At 53.4% G+C, this 17,500-nt stretch overlaps 1 protein-coding gene across 1 annotated transcript in view; it reads left to right on the plus strand.

Moving 5' to 3' along the window:
- The window catches only part of LOC135543392 (cohesin subunit SA-1-like), a 48,876-nt gene that overhangs the window by 19,107 nt on the left and 12,269 nt on the right, over positions 1-17,500 (plus strand). Inside the window, exons 11-24 of the mRNA XM_064970605.1 lie at positions 1,120-1,298; positions 1,474-1,581; positions 1,690-1,922; positions 2,933-3,219; positions 4,119-4,393; positions 4,531-4,792; positions 5,354-5,528; positions 5,919-6,058; positions 8,364-8,465; positions 11,525-11,673; positions 12,962-13,090; positions 13,174-13,382; positions 14,665-14,842; positions 14,909-15,019. Of these exons, the coding sequence (XP_064826677.1) occupies positions 1,120-1,298; positions 1,474-1,581; positions 1,690-1,922; positions 2,933-3,219; positions 4,119-4,393; positions 4,531-4,792; positions 5,354-5,528; positions 5,919-6,058; positions 8,364-8,465; positions 11,525-11,673; positions 12,962-13,090; positions 13,174-13,382; positions 14,665-14,842; positions 14,909-15,019 (2,537 nt within the window). The remainder of the gene's footprint in view (positions 1-1,119; positions 1,299-1,473; positions 1,582-1,689; positions 1,923-2,932; positions 3,220-4,118; positions 4,394-4,530; positions 4,793-5,353; positions 5,529-5,918; positions 6,059-8,363; positions 8,466-11,524; positions 11,674-12,961; positions 13,091-13,173; positions 13,383-14,664; positions 14,843-14,908; positions 15,020-17,500) is intronic.

Raw genomic sequence — 17,500 nt, forward strand, 5'->3', positions numbered from 1 at the left:
GGTGCGTGTTCTAAACTGGTTGCCCTTTTCTCGTGGCAACAGGTCACAAATCTTGCTGCTCTGATGGCACACTGTGGAATTTCACCCAGTAGATATGGGAGTTTTTCAAAATTGGATTTGTTTTCGAATTCTTTGTGGATCTGTGTAATCTGAGGGAAATATGTCTCTCTAATATGGTCATACATTGGGCAGGAGGTTAGGAAGTGCAGCTCAGTTTCCACCTCATTTTGTGGGCAGTGAGCACATAGCCTGTCTTCTCTTGAGAGCCATGTCTGCCTACGGCGGCCTTTCTCAATAGCAAGGCTATGCTCGCTGAGTCTGTACATAGTCAAAGCTTTCCTTAATTTTGGGTCAGTCACAGTGGTCAGGTATTCTGCCGCTGTGTACTCTCTGTGTAGGGCCAAATATCATTCTAGTTTGCTCTGTTTTTTTGTTAATTCTTTCCAGTGTGTCAAGTAATTATCTTTTTGTTTTGTCATGATTTGGTTGGGTCTAATTGTGCTGCTGTCATGGGGCTCTGTAGGGTGTGTTTGTGTTTGTGAACAGAGCCCCAGGACCAGCTTGCTTAGGGGACTCTTCTCCAGGTTCATCTCTCTGTAGGTGATGGCTTTGTTGTGGAAGGTTTGGGAATCGCTTCCTTTTAGGTGGTTATAGAATTTAACTGCTCTTTTCTGGATTTTGAGAATTAGTGGGTATTGGCCTAATTCTGCTCTGCATGCATTATTTGGTGTTCTACGTTGTACACTGAGGATATTTTTGCAGAATTCTGCGTGCAGAGTCTCAATTTGGTGTTTGTCCCATTTTGTGAAGTCTTGGTTGGTGAGCGGACCCCAGACCTCACAACCATAAAGGGCAATGGGCTCTATGACTGATTCAAGTCTCTCTCTGTCTCTCTCTCTCTGTCTCTCTCTGTGTCTCCCTCTCTCTCTCTGTGTCTCTCTGTCTCCCCTCTCTCTCTCTCTCTCTCTCTGTGTCTCTCTCTCTGTCTCTCTCTCTCTCTCTCTGTGTCTCTCTCTCTGTCTCTCTCTCTGTGTCTCGACCTCTCTCTCTCTCTCTCTCTCTGTGTCTCTGTCTCTGTCTCTCTCTCTGTGTCTCCCCTCTCTCTCTCTCTCTGCGTAGCAAGGTGAGGTCCGTCTGAAGTGTCTGAAGGCTCTCCAGAACCTGTACACCAACAGAGAACTGTTTCCTAAACTGGAGCTGTTCACCAACCGCTTCAAGGACCGCATCGTGTCCATGACTCTGGATAAGGAGTATGACGTGGCTGTGGAGGCTATTAGACTGATCACTCTCATCCTGCAGTACGTATCACACACACACACACACACACACACACGTTTGCCATTTCACACATACTCGTATAATGGTACCCTGTGTGCTTAATGGTACCCTGTGTGCTTAATGGTACCCTGTGTGCTTAACGGTTTGGGATTGGCTGCGGCGTTTAATGTAACCATCTGTGATTGGTTATTCTAGGGGCAGCGAGGATGCGTTGTCCAATGAGGACTGCGAGAATGTCTACCACCTGGTTTACTCCGCCCACAGACCCGTCGCCGTGGCAGCAGGAGAGTTCCTGCACAGGAAGTGAGTCTGCCTGCCTGTCTGAGTGTTGGAATCCAACCCATAAATCCATTCAGCGATTATTATTGGCTGATCTTGACCTTTTCCAGCAACATTCCACTTTGTGTGCAGGTTGTTCAGCAGACATGACCCCCAGGCAGAGGAGGAGTTGGCTAAGAGGAGAGGGAGGAGCAGCCCCAACGGGAACCTCCTCCGCATGCTGGTGCTGTTCTTCTTGGAGAGTGAGCTTCATGAACATGCAGCCTATCTGGTGGACTCTCTGTGGGAGAGTTCTCAGGAGCTGCTGAAGGACTGGGAGTGTATGACTGAGTTACTGCTGGAGGAGCCTGTACAAGGAGAGGAGGGTGAGACATCTTTACCATAACTCACTGGTTACGTCCCGGTGTCTGTTTATGTCCCGGTGTCTGTTTATGTGTCTGGTTACGTCCCGGTGTCTGTTTATGTGTCTGGTTACGTCCCGGTGTCTGGTTACGTCCCGGTGTCTGGTTACGTCCCGGTGTCTGGTTACGTCCCGGTGTCTGGTTACGTCCCGGTGTCTGGTTACGTCCCGGTGTCTGGTTACGTCCCGGTGTCTGGTCACGTCCCGGTGTCTGGTTACGTCTGGTCCGGTGTCTGGTCCCCGGTGTCTGGTCCCGGTGTCTGGTCACGTCCCGGTGTCTGGTCACGTCCCGGTGTCTGGTCACGTCCCGGTGTCTGGTCACGTCCCGGTGTCTGGTCACGTCCCGGTGTCTGGTCACGTCCCGGTGTCTGGTCATGTCCCGGTGTCTGGTCATGTCCCGGTGTCTGGTCATGTCCCGGTGTCTGGTCATGTCCCGGTGTCTGGTCATGTCCCGGTGTCTGGTCATGTCCCGGTGTCTGGTCATGTCCCGGTGTCTGGTCATGTCCCGGTGTCTGGTCATGTCCCGGTGTCTGGTCATGTCCCGGTGTCTGGTCATGTCCCGGTGTCTGGTTACGTCCCGGTGTCTGGTCATGTCCCGGTGTCTGGTCATGTCCCGGTGTCTGGTCATGTCCCGGTGTCTGGTTACGTCCCGGTGTCTGGTCATGTCCCGGTGTCTGGTCATGTCCCGGTGTCTGGTCATGTCCCGGTGTCTGGTCATGTCCCGGTGTCTGGTCATGTCCCGGTGTCTGGTCATGTCGGTGTCTGGTCATGGTGTCTGGTCATGTCCCTGGTCATGTCCCGGTGTCTGGTCATGTCCCGGTGTCTGGTCATGTCCCGGTGTCTGGTCATGTCCCGGTGTCTGGTCATGTCCCGGTGTCTGGTCATGTCCCGGTGTCTGGTCATGTCCCGGTGTCTGGTTATAAAGAGGTGATTGCCGATCAGACGGTGATCTCTCTCTCCTCTATCCCATCACAGTGCTGTCAGACAGACAGGAGAGTTCCCTGATAGAGTTGATGGTGTGTACCATCCGGCAGGCAGCAGAGGCTCACCCACCCGTCGGCAGGGGCACTGGGAAGCGTGTTCTCACGGCGAAGGAGAGGAAGACTCAGATAGACGACAAGAACAAACTGACAGAACACTTCATCATGGCCCTGCCCATGCTCCTGTCTAAGTACCAGGCCGACTCTGAGAAGGTGGCTAACCTGCTACAGATCCCTATGTTCTTTGATCTGGACGTGTACAGTGCTGGGCGTATGGAGAAGGTAGGAGTGTGTGTGAGACAGAACGTTGTGTGTGCGTGCGTGCATGTTCGGTTTGTGTGTGAGAGAGGCCTAGTTAACGTATTTGTGTGTGTGAAGTTTTCTTTATGGGTGACTACGGTAGTTACTGACTGTCTCTCTGTCTCCCTCCTCTGTGTCTCCCTCCTCTGTGTCTCCCTCCTCTGTGTCTCCCTCTCTCTCTCTCTCGCTCCCTCCCTCTCTCTCTCGCTCCCCCTCTCTCTCTCGCTCCCCCCCCTCTCTCTCTCGCTCCCCCCCTCTCTCTCGCTCCCCCTCTCTCTCTCGCTCCCCCTCTCTCTCTCTCGCTCCCCCCTCTCTCTCTCGCTCACCCCCCCTCTCTCCTCCTCTCGCTCGCTCCCCCCCTCTCTCTCTCGCTCCCCCCTCTCTCTCTCGCTCCCCCCTCTCTCTCTCGCTCCCCCTCTCTCTCGCTCCCCCTCTCTCTCTCGCTCCCCCCCTCTCTCTCTCCTCTCTCTCTCTCGGTCCCCCTCTCTTTCGCTCCCCCCCCTCTTTCTCGCTCTCGCTCTCTCCCCCTCTCTCTCTCTCTCCTTCTTTCTCTCGCTCCCCCTCTCTCTCTCGCTCCCCCTCCCCCTCTCTCTCCTTCTTTCTCTTTCGCTCCCCCTCTTTCTCGCTCTCTCTCTCCCCTCTCTCTCCTTCTTTCTCTCTCGCTCCCCTTCTTTCTCTCTCTCCCCCCTCTTTCGCTCTCTCTCTCTCTCCCCTCTCTCTCTCTGCCCTCTCTCTCTCTCTCCTTCTTTCTCTCGCTCCCCCTCTCTCTCGCTCCCCTTCTTTCTCTCTCTCGCTCCCCCTCTCTCTCGCTCCCACTCGCTCCCTCTCCCCTTCCATTCTTTCTCTCTCCTTTCTCTCTCTCTCCCCCCTCTCGCTCTCAGCACCTAGATGCCTTACTGAAGCAGATCCGCCTGGTGGTGGAGAAACACACTGAGACAGACGTGCTGGAGGCCTGCAGTAAGACCTACAGCATCCTGTGTTCTGAGGAGTACACCATCATGAACAGAGTGGACATTGCCCGCTCGCAACTCATCGACGAGATAACGGACCGCTTCACACACTCCGTAGAAGACCTGCTGCAAGAGGCCGAGGAGGCCGACGATGACGACATCTACAACGTTCTGTCTACCCTCAAGAGACTGACGGCCTTCCACAAGTAAGACCGTCCTTCCTCCTGTCTCGTTTCGAGTAGAACTCTCGCTCCCTCTCAGTAAGTCATGAATATAAAGGTTCTCCCAGGATTCTGACTGTGTGTGTGTGTGTGTGTGTGTGTGTGTGTGTGTGTGTTCCCAGTGCTCATGACCTGACGCGGTGGGACCTGTTTGGTAGCTGCTACAGGTTGTTGAAGGCTGGTATTGAGCAGGGGGCCATGCCAGAGCAGATCGCTGTCCAGGCCCTGCAGTGTTCCCACTACTCCATACTGTGGCAGCTGGTGAAAATCACAGAGGGAACTCCTAGTAAGGAGGACCTGGTGGCTCTGAGGAGAGTGGTGAAGTCCTTCCTGGCTGTCTGTCAGCAGTGTCTGTCCAATGTCAACACACCTGTCAAAGAACAGGTACGAACCAGTTTGCACCTGTCAGTCCAGTCTCACTCCAGTTCAATAAACCAGTCTCACTCCAGTTGCACCTGTTAGACCAGTCTCACTCCAGTTGCACCTGTTAGACCAGTCTCACTCCAGTTGCACCTGTTAGACCAGTCTCACTCCAGTTGCACCTGTTAGACCAGTCTCACTCCAGTTGCACCTGTTAGACCAGTCTCACTCCAGTTTGACCAGTCTCACTCCAGTTTGACCAGTCTCACTCCAGTTTGACCAGTCTCACTCCAGTTTGACCAGTCTCACTCCAGTTTGACCAGTCTCACTCCAGTTTGACCAGTCTCACTCCAGTTTGACCAGTCTCACTCCAGTTTGACCAGTCTCACTCCAGTTTGACCAGTCTCACTCCAGTTTACATTGATGATAAGAGCAGTGTGTGTCCTTTCCCTGCTACCCCAGTGTCAAACCAGTTTCAACTCCAGTTTTTTACACCTCTTCGAGTCTCACTCCAGTTTAAACTGATGATGGTGGTAATGATGAAGAACGGTGTAAATGATGACGTGTTCCCTCCCTGTACAACAGGCCTTCATGTTGTTGTGTGACCTGCTGATGGTCTTCAGTCACCAGTTGGTGTCTGGGGGCAGAGAAGGACTGGAGGCCCTGGTGTTCAACCCAGACAGCACCTTACAGAACGAGCTGCTCACCTTCATCCTGGACCACGTCTTTATAGACCAGGACGATGAGAACCAGAGCATGGGTTAGACACACACACACACACACACAGAGACACACACACACAGCAGGTGGCCTAGCGGTTAGGAGCGTTGGGCCAGTATCCGAAAGGTCGCTGATTCAGATCCCGAGCAGACTAGGTGAAAAATCAACCAATGTGCTCTTGAGCAAGGCACTGAACACTAATTGCTCCAGGGTTGCTTTCAATAATGGCTGATTCCTGGCCGTTACCCCACTCTCTGAGGATGTCTCAGGAGAGTTGGGATATGCAGAAAAACACATTTCCAATTCAAACGTTGTAATTGTAAGCTCCCACCTACAATATTATTATTATTATTATTATTATTATAATTACACACACATTCTACGCACGCAGACACACACAGACCACTAAGTATGTATGTTCTGTCTTCAGAAGGCGATGAGGAGGATGAAGCCAATAAGATAGAAGCTCTTCACAAGAGGAGAAACCTGCTCGCAGCCTTCAGCAAACTCATCATCTATGACATCGTGGACATGCCCGCTGCTGCAGACATCTTCAAACACTACATGAAGGTGCTGACCTGGTGTCATCTGTCTATCTGACAGATGACAATAGTTGTTTCTGTCCCTGATCCCTGTATGCTTTCACTTCATGTCTGATAGTCACACATCATTATGCTAGCCTCCTGTATCCACAACCAAAGATCTGACTGGTATCTCTCTCTCTCTGTATCTCTCTCTCTCTGTGTATATCTCTCTCTCTCTGTGTCTCTCTCTCTCTCTCTCTCTCTCTGTGTGTATCTCTCTCTGTGTGTATCTCTCTCTCTCTCTCTCTCTGTGTGTATCTCTCTCTCTGTGTGTATCTCTCTCTCTGTGTGTATCTCTCTCTCTGTGTGTATCTCTGTGTGTATCTCTCTCTCTCTCTGTGTATCTCTCTCTCTCTCTCTGTGTATATCTCTCTCTCTGTGTATCTCTCTCTATCTCTGTGTGTATCTCTCTCTCTCTGTGTGTGTATCTCTCTCTCTCTCTGTGTGTGTATCTCTCTCTCTCTCTGTGTGTATCTCTCTCTCTCTGTGTGTGTATCTCTCTCTCTCTCTCTGTGTATATCTCTCTCTCTGTATATCTCTCTCTCTCTCTGTGTGTATCTCTCTCTCTCTCTCTCTGTGTATCTCTCTCTCTCTCTCTCTCTCTGTGTATCTCTCTCTCGCTCTCTCTCTCTGTATCTCTCTCTCGCTCTCTCTGTATCTCTCTCTCGCTCTCTCTGTATATCTCTCTCTCTCTCTCTGTATATATCTCTCTGTATCTGTATATCTCTCTCTCTCTGTATCTGTATATCTCTCTCTCTCTCTGTATATCTCTCTCTCTCTCTCTCTCTCTGTATATCTCTCTGTATCTGTATCTCTCTCTGTATTTGTATCTCTGTATCTCTCTGTATCTGTATCTCTCTGTATCTCTCTCGCTCTCTCTCTCTGTCGCGCTCTCTCTCGCGCTCTCTCTCTCTCGCTCTCTCTCTGTCGCTCTCTCTCTCTGTCGCTCTCTGTCTGTCGCTCTCTCTCTGTCTGTCGCTCTCTCTCTGTCTGTCGCTCTCTCTCTGTCTGTCTGTCTATCTGTATGTCTCTCTGTATGTCTCTCTGTATGTCTCTCTGTATGTCTCTCTGTATGTCTCTCTGTATGTCTCTGTCACTCTCTCTCTCTGTGTCTCTGTATGTCTGTCGCTCTCTGTCGCTCTCTGTCTCTCTCTGTATGTCTCTCTGTATGTCTCTCTCTCTCTCTCTCTCTCTCTCTCTGTCTCTATGTCTGTCACTCTCTCTCTCTGTGTCTCTGTATGTCTGTCTCTCTCTCTCTCTGTCGCTCTCTGTCTCTCTCTCGGTCTTTGTCTCTCTGTCTTTGTATGTCTGTGTCTCTGCCTCTGTATGTCTGTCTGTCGCTCTCTCTCTCTGTCGCTCTCTCTCTCTGTCGCTCTCTCTCTCTGTCGCTCTCTCTCTGTCGCTCTCTCTCTGTCTCTCTCTCTGTCGCTCTCTCTCTGTCGCTCTCTGTATGTCTCTCTGTCTCTCTCTGTATGTCTCTCTGTATGTCTCTCTGTATGTCTCTGTCACTCTCTCTCTCTGTGTCTCTGTATGTCTGTCGCTCTCTGTCTCTCTCTGTACGTCTCTCTGTATGTCTCTCTCTCTCTGTCTCTATGTCTGTCACTCTCTCTGTGTCTCTGTCTCTGTATGTCTGTCGCTCTCTCTCTCTGTCGCTCTCTGTCTCTCTCTCGGTCTTTGTCTCTCTGTCTCTGTCTTTGTATGTCTGTGTCTCTGCCTCTGTATGTCTGTCTGTCGCTCTCTTGTCGCTCTCTCTCTCTGTCGCTCTCTCTCTCTGTCGCTCTCTCTCTCTGTCGCTCTCTCTGTCGCTCTCTCTGTCGCTCTCTCTCTGTCGCTCTCTGTCTCTCTCTGTATGTCTCTCTGTCTCTGTCTGTCACTATCTCTCTGTGTCTCTGTATGTCTGTCGCTCTCTCTCTCTGTCGCTCTCTGTCTCTGTATGTCTGTCGCTCTCTCTCTCTGTCGCTCTCTGTCTCTCTCTCGGTCTTTGTCTCTCTGCCTCTGTATGTCTGTCTCTCTCTGTATGTCTCTCTGTATGTCTCTCTCTGTCTGTCACTCTCTCTCTCTGTCTCTGTATGTCTGTCGCTCTCTCTCTCTGTCTCTCTCTCGGTCTTTGTCTCTCTGTGTCTCTGTCTTTGTATGTCTGTGTCTCTGCCTCTGTATGTCTGTCTCTCTCTCTCTCTGTCGCTCTCTCTCTCTCTCTGTGTCTCTGTCTTTGTATGTCTGTGTCTCTCTGTGTCTCTGCCTCTGTATGTCCCTCTCTGTCTCTGTCTCTCTCTGTCTCTCTCTGTCTCCAGTATTATAATGACTATGGTGATATCATCAAGGAGACTCTCAGTAAGACCAGACAGAGTGATAAGATCCTCTGTGCCAAAACCCTCATCCTCAGTCTGCAACAGGTACTGACACACCCGCTCCACACACACACTGACACCCGCTCCACACACACACTGACACCCGCTCCACACACACACACACACTGACACTCGCTCCACACACACACACACACTGACACTCGCTCCACACACACACACACTGACACCCGCTCCACACACACACACACTGACACCCGCTCCACACACACGCGCACATTGACACCCGCTCCACACACACGCGCACACTGACACCCGCTCCACACACACACACACACACTGACACCCGCTCCACACACACACTGATACCCGCTCCACACACACACACACACACACTGACACCCGCTCCACACACACCACACACACACACTGACACCCACACCACACACACACACTGACACCCGCTCCACACACACGCACACTGACACCCGCTCCACACACACGCACACTGACACCCGCTCCACACACACACACACTGACACCCGCTCCACACACACACACACACACACACTGACACCCACACCACACACACACACTGACACCCGCTCCACACACACGCACACTGACACCCGCTCCACACACACACACACTGACACCCGCTACACACACACACTGACACCCGCTCCACACACACACACACGCACACACTGACACCCGCTCCACACACACACACACACACACTGACACCCGCTCCACACACACCACACACACACACTGACACCCGCTCCACACACACACACACACTGACACCCGCTCCACACACACACACTGACACCCGCTCCACACACACACACACACTGACACCCGCTCCACACACACACACTGACACCCGCACACACACACACACACACACTGACACCCGCACCACACACACCACACACACACTGACACCCGCACCACACACACCACACACACACTGACACCTGCTCCACACACACCACACACTGACACCCGCTCCACACACACCACACACACACACACTGACACCCGCTCCACACACACACACTGACACCTGCTCCACACACACCACACACACACACACTGACACCCGCTACATACACACACTGACACCCGCACACACACACACACACACACACACACACACTGACACCCGCTCCACACACACCACACACACACACACTGACACCCGCTCCACACACACACACACACACACACACTGACACCCGCTCCACACACACCACACACACACACACACACACTGACACCCGCTCCACACACACCACACACTGACACCCGCACCACACACACACACACACACACTGACACCCGCTCCACACACACACACTAACACCTGCTCTACACACACCACACACACACACACACACACTGACACCCGCTACACACACACACTGACACCCGCTACACACACACACACACACTGACACCCGCTACACACACACACACACACACACTGACACCCGCTACACACACACACTGACACCCGCTCCACACACACACACACACACACACTGACACCCGCTACACACACACCACACACACACACTGACACCCGCTCCACACACACACACACACACACTGACACCCGCTCCACACACACACACACACACTGACACCCGCTCCACACACACACACACTGACACCCGCACCACACACACACACACTGACACCCGCACCACACACACACCACACCACACACACACACACACTGACACCCGCTCCACACACACCACACACTGACACCCGCTCCACACACACACACACACACTGACACCTGCTCCACACGCACACACTGACACCCGCTCCACACACACACACACACACACACACACTGACACCCGCTCCACACACACACACACACACACTGACACCCGCTCCACACACACACACACACACACTGACACCCGCTCCACACACACACACACACACACACACACACACACACACACACACACACTGACACCCGCTCCACACACACACACACACACACACTGACACCCGCTCCACACACACACACACACACACACTGACACCCGCTCCACACACACACACACTGACACCCGCACCACACACACACACACTGACACCCGCACCACACACACACACACACTGACACCCGCACCACACACACACTGACACCTGCTCCACACACACACCCGCACCACACACCCGCTCCACACACACGCTCACACACACACACCCACCCGCACACACACACACACACACACACTGACACCCGCTACACACACTGACACCCGCTACACACACACACACACACACACACACACACACTGACACCCGCTACACACACACACACACACACACACACACACACACTGACACCCGCTACACACACACACACACACTGACACCCGCTCCACACACACACACACTGACACACACACACACTGACACCCGCTACACACACACACCACACACACACTGACACCCGCTCCACACACACCACACACACACTGACACCCACTCCACACACACCACACACACACTGACACACACACCACACACACACTGACACCCGCTCCACACACACACACACTGACACCCGCTACACACACACACACACACACACACACACACACACACACACACACACACTGACACCCGCTACACACACACACACTGACACCCGCTACACACACACACACACACACACACACTGACACCCGCTCCACACACACACACACACACTGACACCCACACACACACACACACACACACACACACTGACACCCGCTCCACACACACACTGACACCCGCTCCACCCACACCACACACACACTGACACCCGCTCCACACACACCACACACACACCCACTGACACCCGCTACACACACACACACTGACACTTGCTCCACACACACACCCGCACCACACACACACACTGACACCCGCACCACACACACACACACACACACACACACTGACACCCGCTACGTGCACACACCCGCACCACACACCCGCTACGCACACATACACACCCGTACCACACACACACACACACACACACATGGACACACCCTCACCACTGACACACCCGCACCAGACACACTGACACACACACTCACTGTTCACTGTGTGTGTTGTAGCTGTTCAACGAGCTTCTCCAGGACCAGGGTCCTACTCTGGACAGAACGTCGTCTCACGTCAGCGGCATCAAGGAGTTGGCCCGGCGCTTCGCCCTTACCTTCGGCCTGGACCAGATCAAAACCAGAGAGGCTGTCGCAACGCTGCACAAGTAAGACCCAACACACACACACACACAGATTGTTAGAAAGCTGATGAACTCATTGTTTTATTCTTTAACCTCCAAGAATTGCCCAGTTTCGTCATCTGAGTGCCTTGTTACAATTGCTCCTCCGAGCTCATTGTCACTTCCTCTCTCCCCCCTCGTCCCACTCTTCCTCTCTCCCCCCTCGTCCCACTCTTCCTCTCTCCCCCCTCATCCCACTCTTCCTCTCGTCCCACTCTTCCTCTCGTCCCACTCTTCCTCTCGTCCCACTCTTCCTCTCGTCCCACTCTTCCTCTCGTCCCACTCTTCCTCTCGTCCCACTCTTCCTCTCGTCCCACTCTTCCTCTCGTCCCACTCTTCCTCTCGTCCCACTCTTCCTCTCCCCCCCTCGTCCCACTCTTCCTCTCGTCCCACTCTTCCTCTCGTCCCACTCTTCCTCTCGTCCCACTCTTCCTCTCGTCCCACTCTTCCTCTCGTCCCACTCTTCCTCTCGTCCCACTCTTCCTCTCGTCCCACTCTTCCTCTCGTCCCACTCTTCCTCTCTCCCCCCTCGTCCCACTCTTCCTCTCGTCCCACTCTTCCTCTCGTCCCACTCTTCCTCTCGTCCCACTCTTCCTCTCGTCCCACTCTTCCTCTCGTCCCACTCTTCCTCTCGTCCCACTCTTCCTCTCGTCCCACTCTTCCTCTCGTCCCACTCTTCCTCTCGTCCCACTCTTCCTCTCGTCCCACTCTTCCTCTCGTCCCACTCTTCCTCTCGTCCCACTCTTCCTCTCGTCCCACTCTTCCTCTCGTCCCACTCTTCCTCTCGTCCCACTCTTCCTCTCTCCCCCTCGTCCCACTCTTCCTCTCGTCCACCACTCTTCCTCTCGTCCCACTCTTCCTCTCGTCCCACTCTTCCTCTCGTCCCACTCTTCCCCTCGTCACACTCTTCCTCTCTCCCCCTCGTCCCACTCTTCCTCCTCTCCCCCTCGTCCCACTCTTCCTCTCTCCCCCTCGTCCCACTCTTCCTCTCTCCCCCTCGTCCCACTCTTCCTCTCGTCCCACTCTTCCTCTCGTCCCACTCTTCCTCTCGTCCCACTCTTCCTCTCGTCCCACTCTTCCTCTCTCCCCCCTCGTCCCACTCTTCCCCTCGTCCCACTCTTCCTCTCTCCCCCCTCGTCCCACTCTTCCTCTCTCGTCCCTCGTCACACTCTTCCTCTCGTCACACACTTCCTCTCTCGTCTCCTCCTCTCTCCCCCCTCGTCTCTCCTCCTCTCTCCCCCCTCGTCTCTCTTCCTGTCTCACCCCTCCACAGAGATGGTATAGAGTTTGCCTTTAAGTACCAGAACCCCCATGGTGCAGAGTTCCCTCCTCCTAACCTGGCCTTCCTAGAGGTCCTCTCAGAGTTCTCCTCCAAACTGCTGCGACAGGACAAGAAGACTGTGTAAGTACCTGCCCTGTGTGTGTCAAATTATTATGTCACAATAAGCAGACTGTGTGTGTAACCCGTCTCTCTCCTCCTCCCAGTCACTCGTATCTGGAGAAGTTTATGTCGGAGTCTATGTCTGAGCGTCGTGAGGACGTGTGGCTGCCCTTAATCTCCTACCGGAACAGTCTGCTAACAGGAGGAGAGGATGGGGACCGGATGTCGGTAACGTCAGGCGCCAGCAGCAAGACCAGCTCCATCCGCAGCAAGAAGGGACGGACGCCAATACACAAGAGTAAACGCATCGAGGGTGGGTCTATCTCTCACACAGAGACATGCACTGAGGGTACTAAACATTAGGAACATCTTCCTACTACTGAACAGCCTCAATTCATCAGGACTACAAGGTGTGGAAAGCGTTCCACAGGGATGATGGCCCGTGTTGACTCCAATGCTTCTCACAGTTGTCTTGTTGGCTGGATGTCCTTTGGGTGGTGGACCCTTCTTCATACACACAGGAAACTGTGTAAAAACAGCAGTGCTGCAATTCTTGATACACTGAAACCGGTGCGCCTGTCACCTACCACCATACCCTGTTCAGTCACCTACCACCATACCCTGTTCAGTCACCTACCACCATACCCTGTTCAGTCACCTACCACCATACCCTGTTCAGTCACCTACCACCATACCCTGTTCAGTCACCTACCACCATACCCTGTTCAGTCACCTACCGCCATACCCTGTTCAGTCACCTACCACCATACCCTGTTCAAAGTCACCTACCACCATACCCTGTTCAAAGTCACCTACCGCCGTACCCTGTTCAAAGTCACCTACCGCCGTACCCTGTTCAGTCACCTACCGCCGTACCCTGTTCAGTCACCTACCGCCGTACCCTGTTCAGTCACCTACCACCGTACCCTGTTCAGTCACCTACCACCGTACCCTGTTCAGTCACCTACCACCGTACCCTGTTCAGTCACCTACCACCGTACCCTGTTCAAAGTCACCTACCACCATACCCTGTTCAGTCACCTACCACCATACCCTGTTCAGTCACCTACCGCCGTACCCTGTTCAAAGTCACCTACCACCATACCCTGTTCAGTCACCTACCGCCGTACCCTGTTCAAAGTCACCTACCACCATACCCTGTTCAGTCACCTACCACCATACCCTGTTCAGTCACCTACCGCCGTACCCTGTTCAAAGTCACCTACCACCGTACCCTGTTCAGTCACCTACCACCGTACCCTGTTCAGTCACCTACCACCATACCCTGTTCAGTCACCTACCACCATACCCTGTTCAAATCTTTTGTTTTACCCAATCACCCTCTGAATGGCGCACACACACAATCCTTCTTTAACCTGTGTCCTCCCCTTCATCTACACTGATTGAAGTGGATTTAACAAGTGACATACATATATATATATATATAAGGGATCATAACTGTCACCAGGTCAGTCTGTCATGGAAAGAGCAGGTGTTTCTAATGTGTTGTACACTCCCTGTATAAATACAAGTACCTACAGATGTTGCTAAAATGTGAGTTTTTCTCCGTCTCTCTCTCTCTGTCGGCCCACTAGAGGAGAGTAGTGTGGAGGCCTCCTGGCTTCGTGGTAATGACAGCCTCCAGACACCGGGGGCGCTAACCACCCCTCAGCTCACCTCCACCGTCCTCAGAGAAAACCCACGGCAGGCGGTGGACACACACCTACCTGACCACGACTCTGAACCTGGCTCAGAGAACGACTATGTACACAAGTAAGTGTGTGTGGTGTGTGTGTGTGTGTGTGCGTGTGTGTGTGTTTGTAACCCTCTACTCTGCAGTCCCCAGATGCAGATGTCTTGGCTCGGCCAACAGAAGATGGAGGACAGCAGGAAGGATAGAACAGCCATGAACTACATGAAGGCCCGCAACCAGACTGTCAGACAAACTGTGTACGTGTCTAGTGTGTGTGTACGTGTCTAGTGTGTGTACGTGTCTAGTGTGTGTACGTGTCTAGTGTGTGTACGTGTCTAGTGTGTGTGTGTACGTGTCTAGTGTGTGTGTGTGTACGTGTCTAGTGTGTGTGTACGTGTCTAGTGTGTGTCTAGTGTGTGCGTGTCTAGTGTGTGTGTGCGTGTGTGTGCGTGTCTAGTGTGTGTGTTCGTGTCCAGTGTGTGTGTGTCCAGTGTGTGTGTGTCCAGTGTGTGTGTGTCCAGTGTGTGTGTGTCCAGTGTGTGTGTGTCCAGTGTGTGTGTGTCCAGTGTGTGTGTGTCCAGTGTGTGTGTGTCCAGTGTGTGTGTGTCCAGTGTGTGTGTGTGTCCAGTGTGTGTGTGTGTCTAGTGTGTGTGTCTAGTGTGCGCGCGCGTGTCTAGTGTGCGCGCGCGTGTCTAGTGTCTAGTGTGTGTGCGTGCGTGTCTAGTGTGTGTGCCTAGTGCGTGTGTGTGTGTGCGTGTCTAGTGTGTGTGCGTGTCTAGTGTGTGTGTGTGCGTGTCTAGTGTGCGTGTCTAGTGTGTGTCTAGTGTGCGTGTTTAGTGTGTGTGCGTGTCTAGTGTGTGTGCGTGTCTAGTGTGCGTGCGTGTCTAGCGTGCGTGCGTGTCTAGTGTGCGTGCGTGTCTAGTGTGCGTGCGTGTCTAGTGTGTGTGTGTGCGTGTCTAGTGCGTGTCTAGTGTCTAGTGCGTGTCTAGTGTGTGTGTGTGTGTGTGTGTGCGTGCGTGTCTAGTGTGTGTGCGTGCGTGTCTAGTGTGTGTGCGTGCGTGTCTAGTGTCTAGTGTGTGTGCGTGCGTGTCTAGTGTGTGTGCGTGCGTGTCTAGTGTGTGTGCGTGCGTGTCTAGTGTGCGTGTCTTGCGTGTCTAGTGTCTGTGCGTGTCTAGTGCGTGTCTAGTGCGTGTCTGTCTAGTGTGTGTCTAGTGTGTGTCTAGCGTGTGTCTAGCGTGTGTCTGGCGTGTGTCTGTCTAGCGTGTGTCTAGCGTGTGTCTAGAGTGTGTCTAGCGTGTGTCTAGCGTGTGTCTAGCGTGTGTCTAGAGTGTGTCTAGCGTGTGTCTAGCGTGTGTCTAGCGCGTGTTAGTGTCTGTCTAGTGCGTGTCTGGCGCGTGTCTGGCGCGTGTCTAGTGCGTGTGCGTGTCTGGCGCGTGTCTGGCGCGTGTCTAGTGCGTGTGCGTGTCTGGCGCGTGTCTGGCGCATGTGCGGCGCGTGTCTAGCGCGTGTGCGGCGCGTGTCTAGCGCGTGTGCGGCGCGTGTCTAGTGCGTGTTAGTGTCTGTCTGGTGCGTGTGTGTCTGGTGCGTGTGTGTCTGGTGCGTGTGTGTCTGGCGCGTGTCTGGTGCGTGTGTGTCTGGTGCGTGTGTGTCTGGTGCGTGTGTGTCTGGCGCGTAGTTTGTGTCTGGCGCGTAGTTTGTGTCTGGCGCGTAGTTTGTGTCTGGCGCGTAGTTTGTGTCTGGCGCGTAGTTTGTGTCTGGCGCGTAGTTTGTGTCTGGCGCGTAGTTTGTGTCTGGCGCGTAGTTTGTGTCTGGCGCGTAGTTTGTGTCTGGCGCGTAGTTTGTGTCTGGCGCGTAGTTTGTGTCTGGCGCGTAGTTTGTGTCTGGCGCGTAGTTTGTGTCTGGCGCGTAGTTTGTGTCTGGCGCGTAGTTTGTGTCTGGCGCGTAGTTTGTGTCTGGCGCGTAGTTTGTGTCTGGCGCGTAGTTTGTGTCTGGCGCGTAGTTTGTGTCTGGCGCGTAGTTTGTGTCTGGCGCGTAGTTTGTGTCTAGTGTGTGTCTAGTGTGTGTCTAGTGTGTGTCTAGCGCGTGTCTAGTGCGTGTGTGTGCGTGTCCAGCGCGTGTCTAGTGCGTGTGTGTGCGTGTCTAGCGTGTATGTACTGACCCCCCACCTCTCTCTAGTCTAGTGTGTGTATGTACTGACCCCCCCCACCCTCTCTCTCTCTCTCTCTCTCTCTCTCTCTCTCTCTAGTCTAGTGTGTGTATGTACTGACCCCCCACCTCTCTCTCTCTAGTCTAGTGTGTGTATGTACTGACCCCCCCCCACCTCTCTCTCTCTCTAGTCTAGTGTGTGTATGTACTGACCCCCTACCTCTCTCTCTAGTCTAGTGTGTGTATGTACTGACCCCCCCCACTCTCTCTCTCTCTCTCTCTAGTCTAGTGTGTGTATGTACTGACCCCCCCCACCTCTCTCTCTCTAGTCTAGTGTGTGTATGTACTAACCCCCCACTCCTCTCTCTCTCTCTCTCTCTCTCTCTAGTCTAGTGTGTATGTACTGACCCCCACCTCTCTCTCTCTCTCTCTAGTCTAGTGTGTGTAAGTACTGAACCCCCACCTCTCTCTCTCTCTCTCTCTAGTCTAGTGTGTGTATGTACTGACCCCCCACCTCTCTCTCTCTAGTCTAGTGTGTGTATGTACTGACCCCCCCACTCTCTCTCTCTCTCTCTCTAGTCTAGTGTGTGTAT

The sequence above is a fragment of the Oncorhynchus masou genome, chromosome 7 (assembly GCF_036934945.1).
Source record: "Oncorhynchus masou masou isolate Uvic2021 chromosome 7, UVic_Omas_1.1, whole genome shotgun sequence".
NCBI lineage: Eukaryota > Metazoa > Chordata > Actinopteri > Salmoniformes > Salmonidae > Oncorhynchus > Oncorhynchus masou.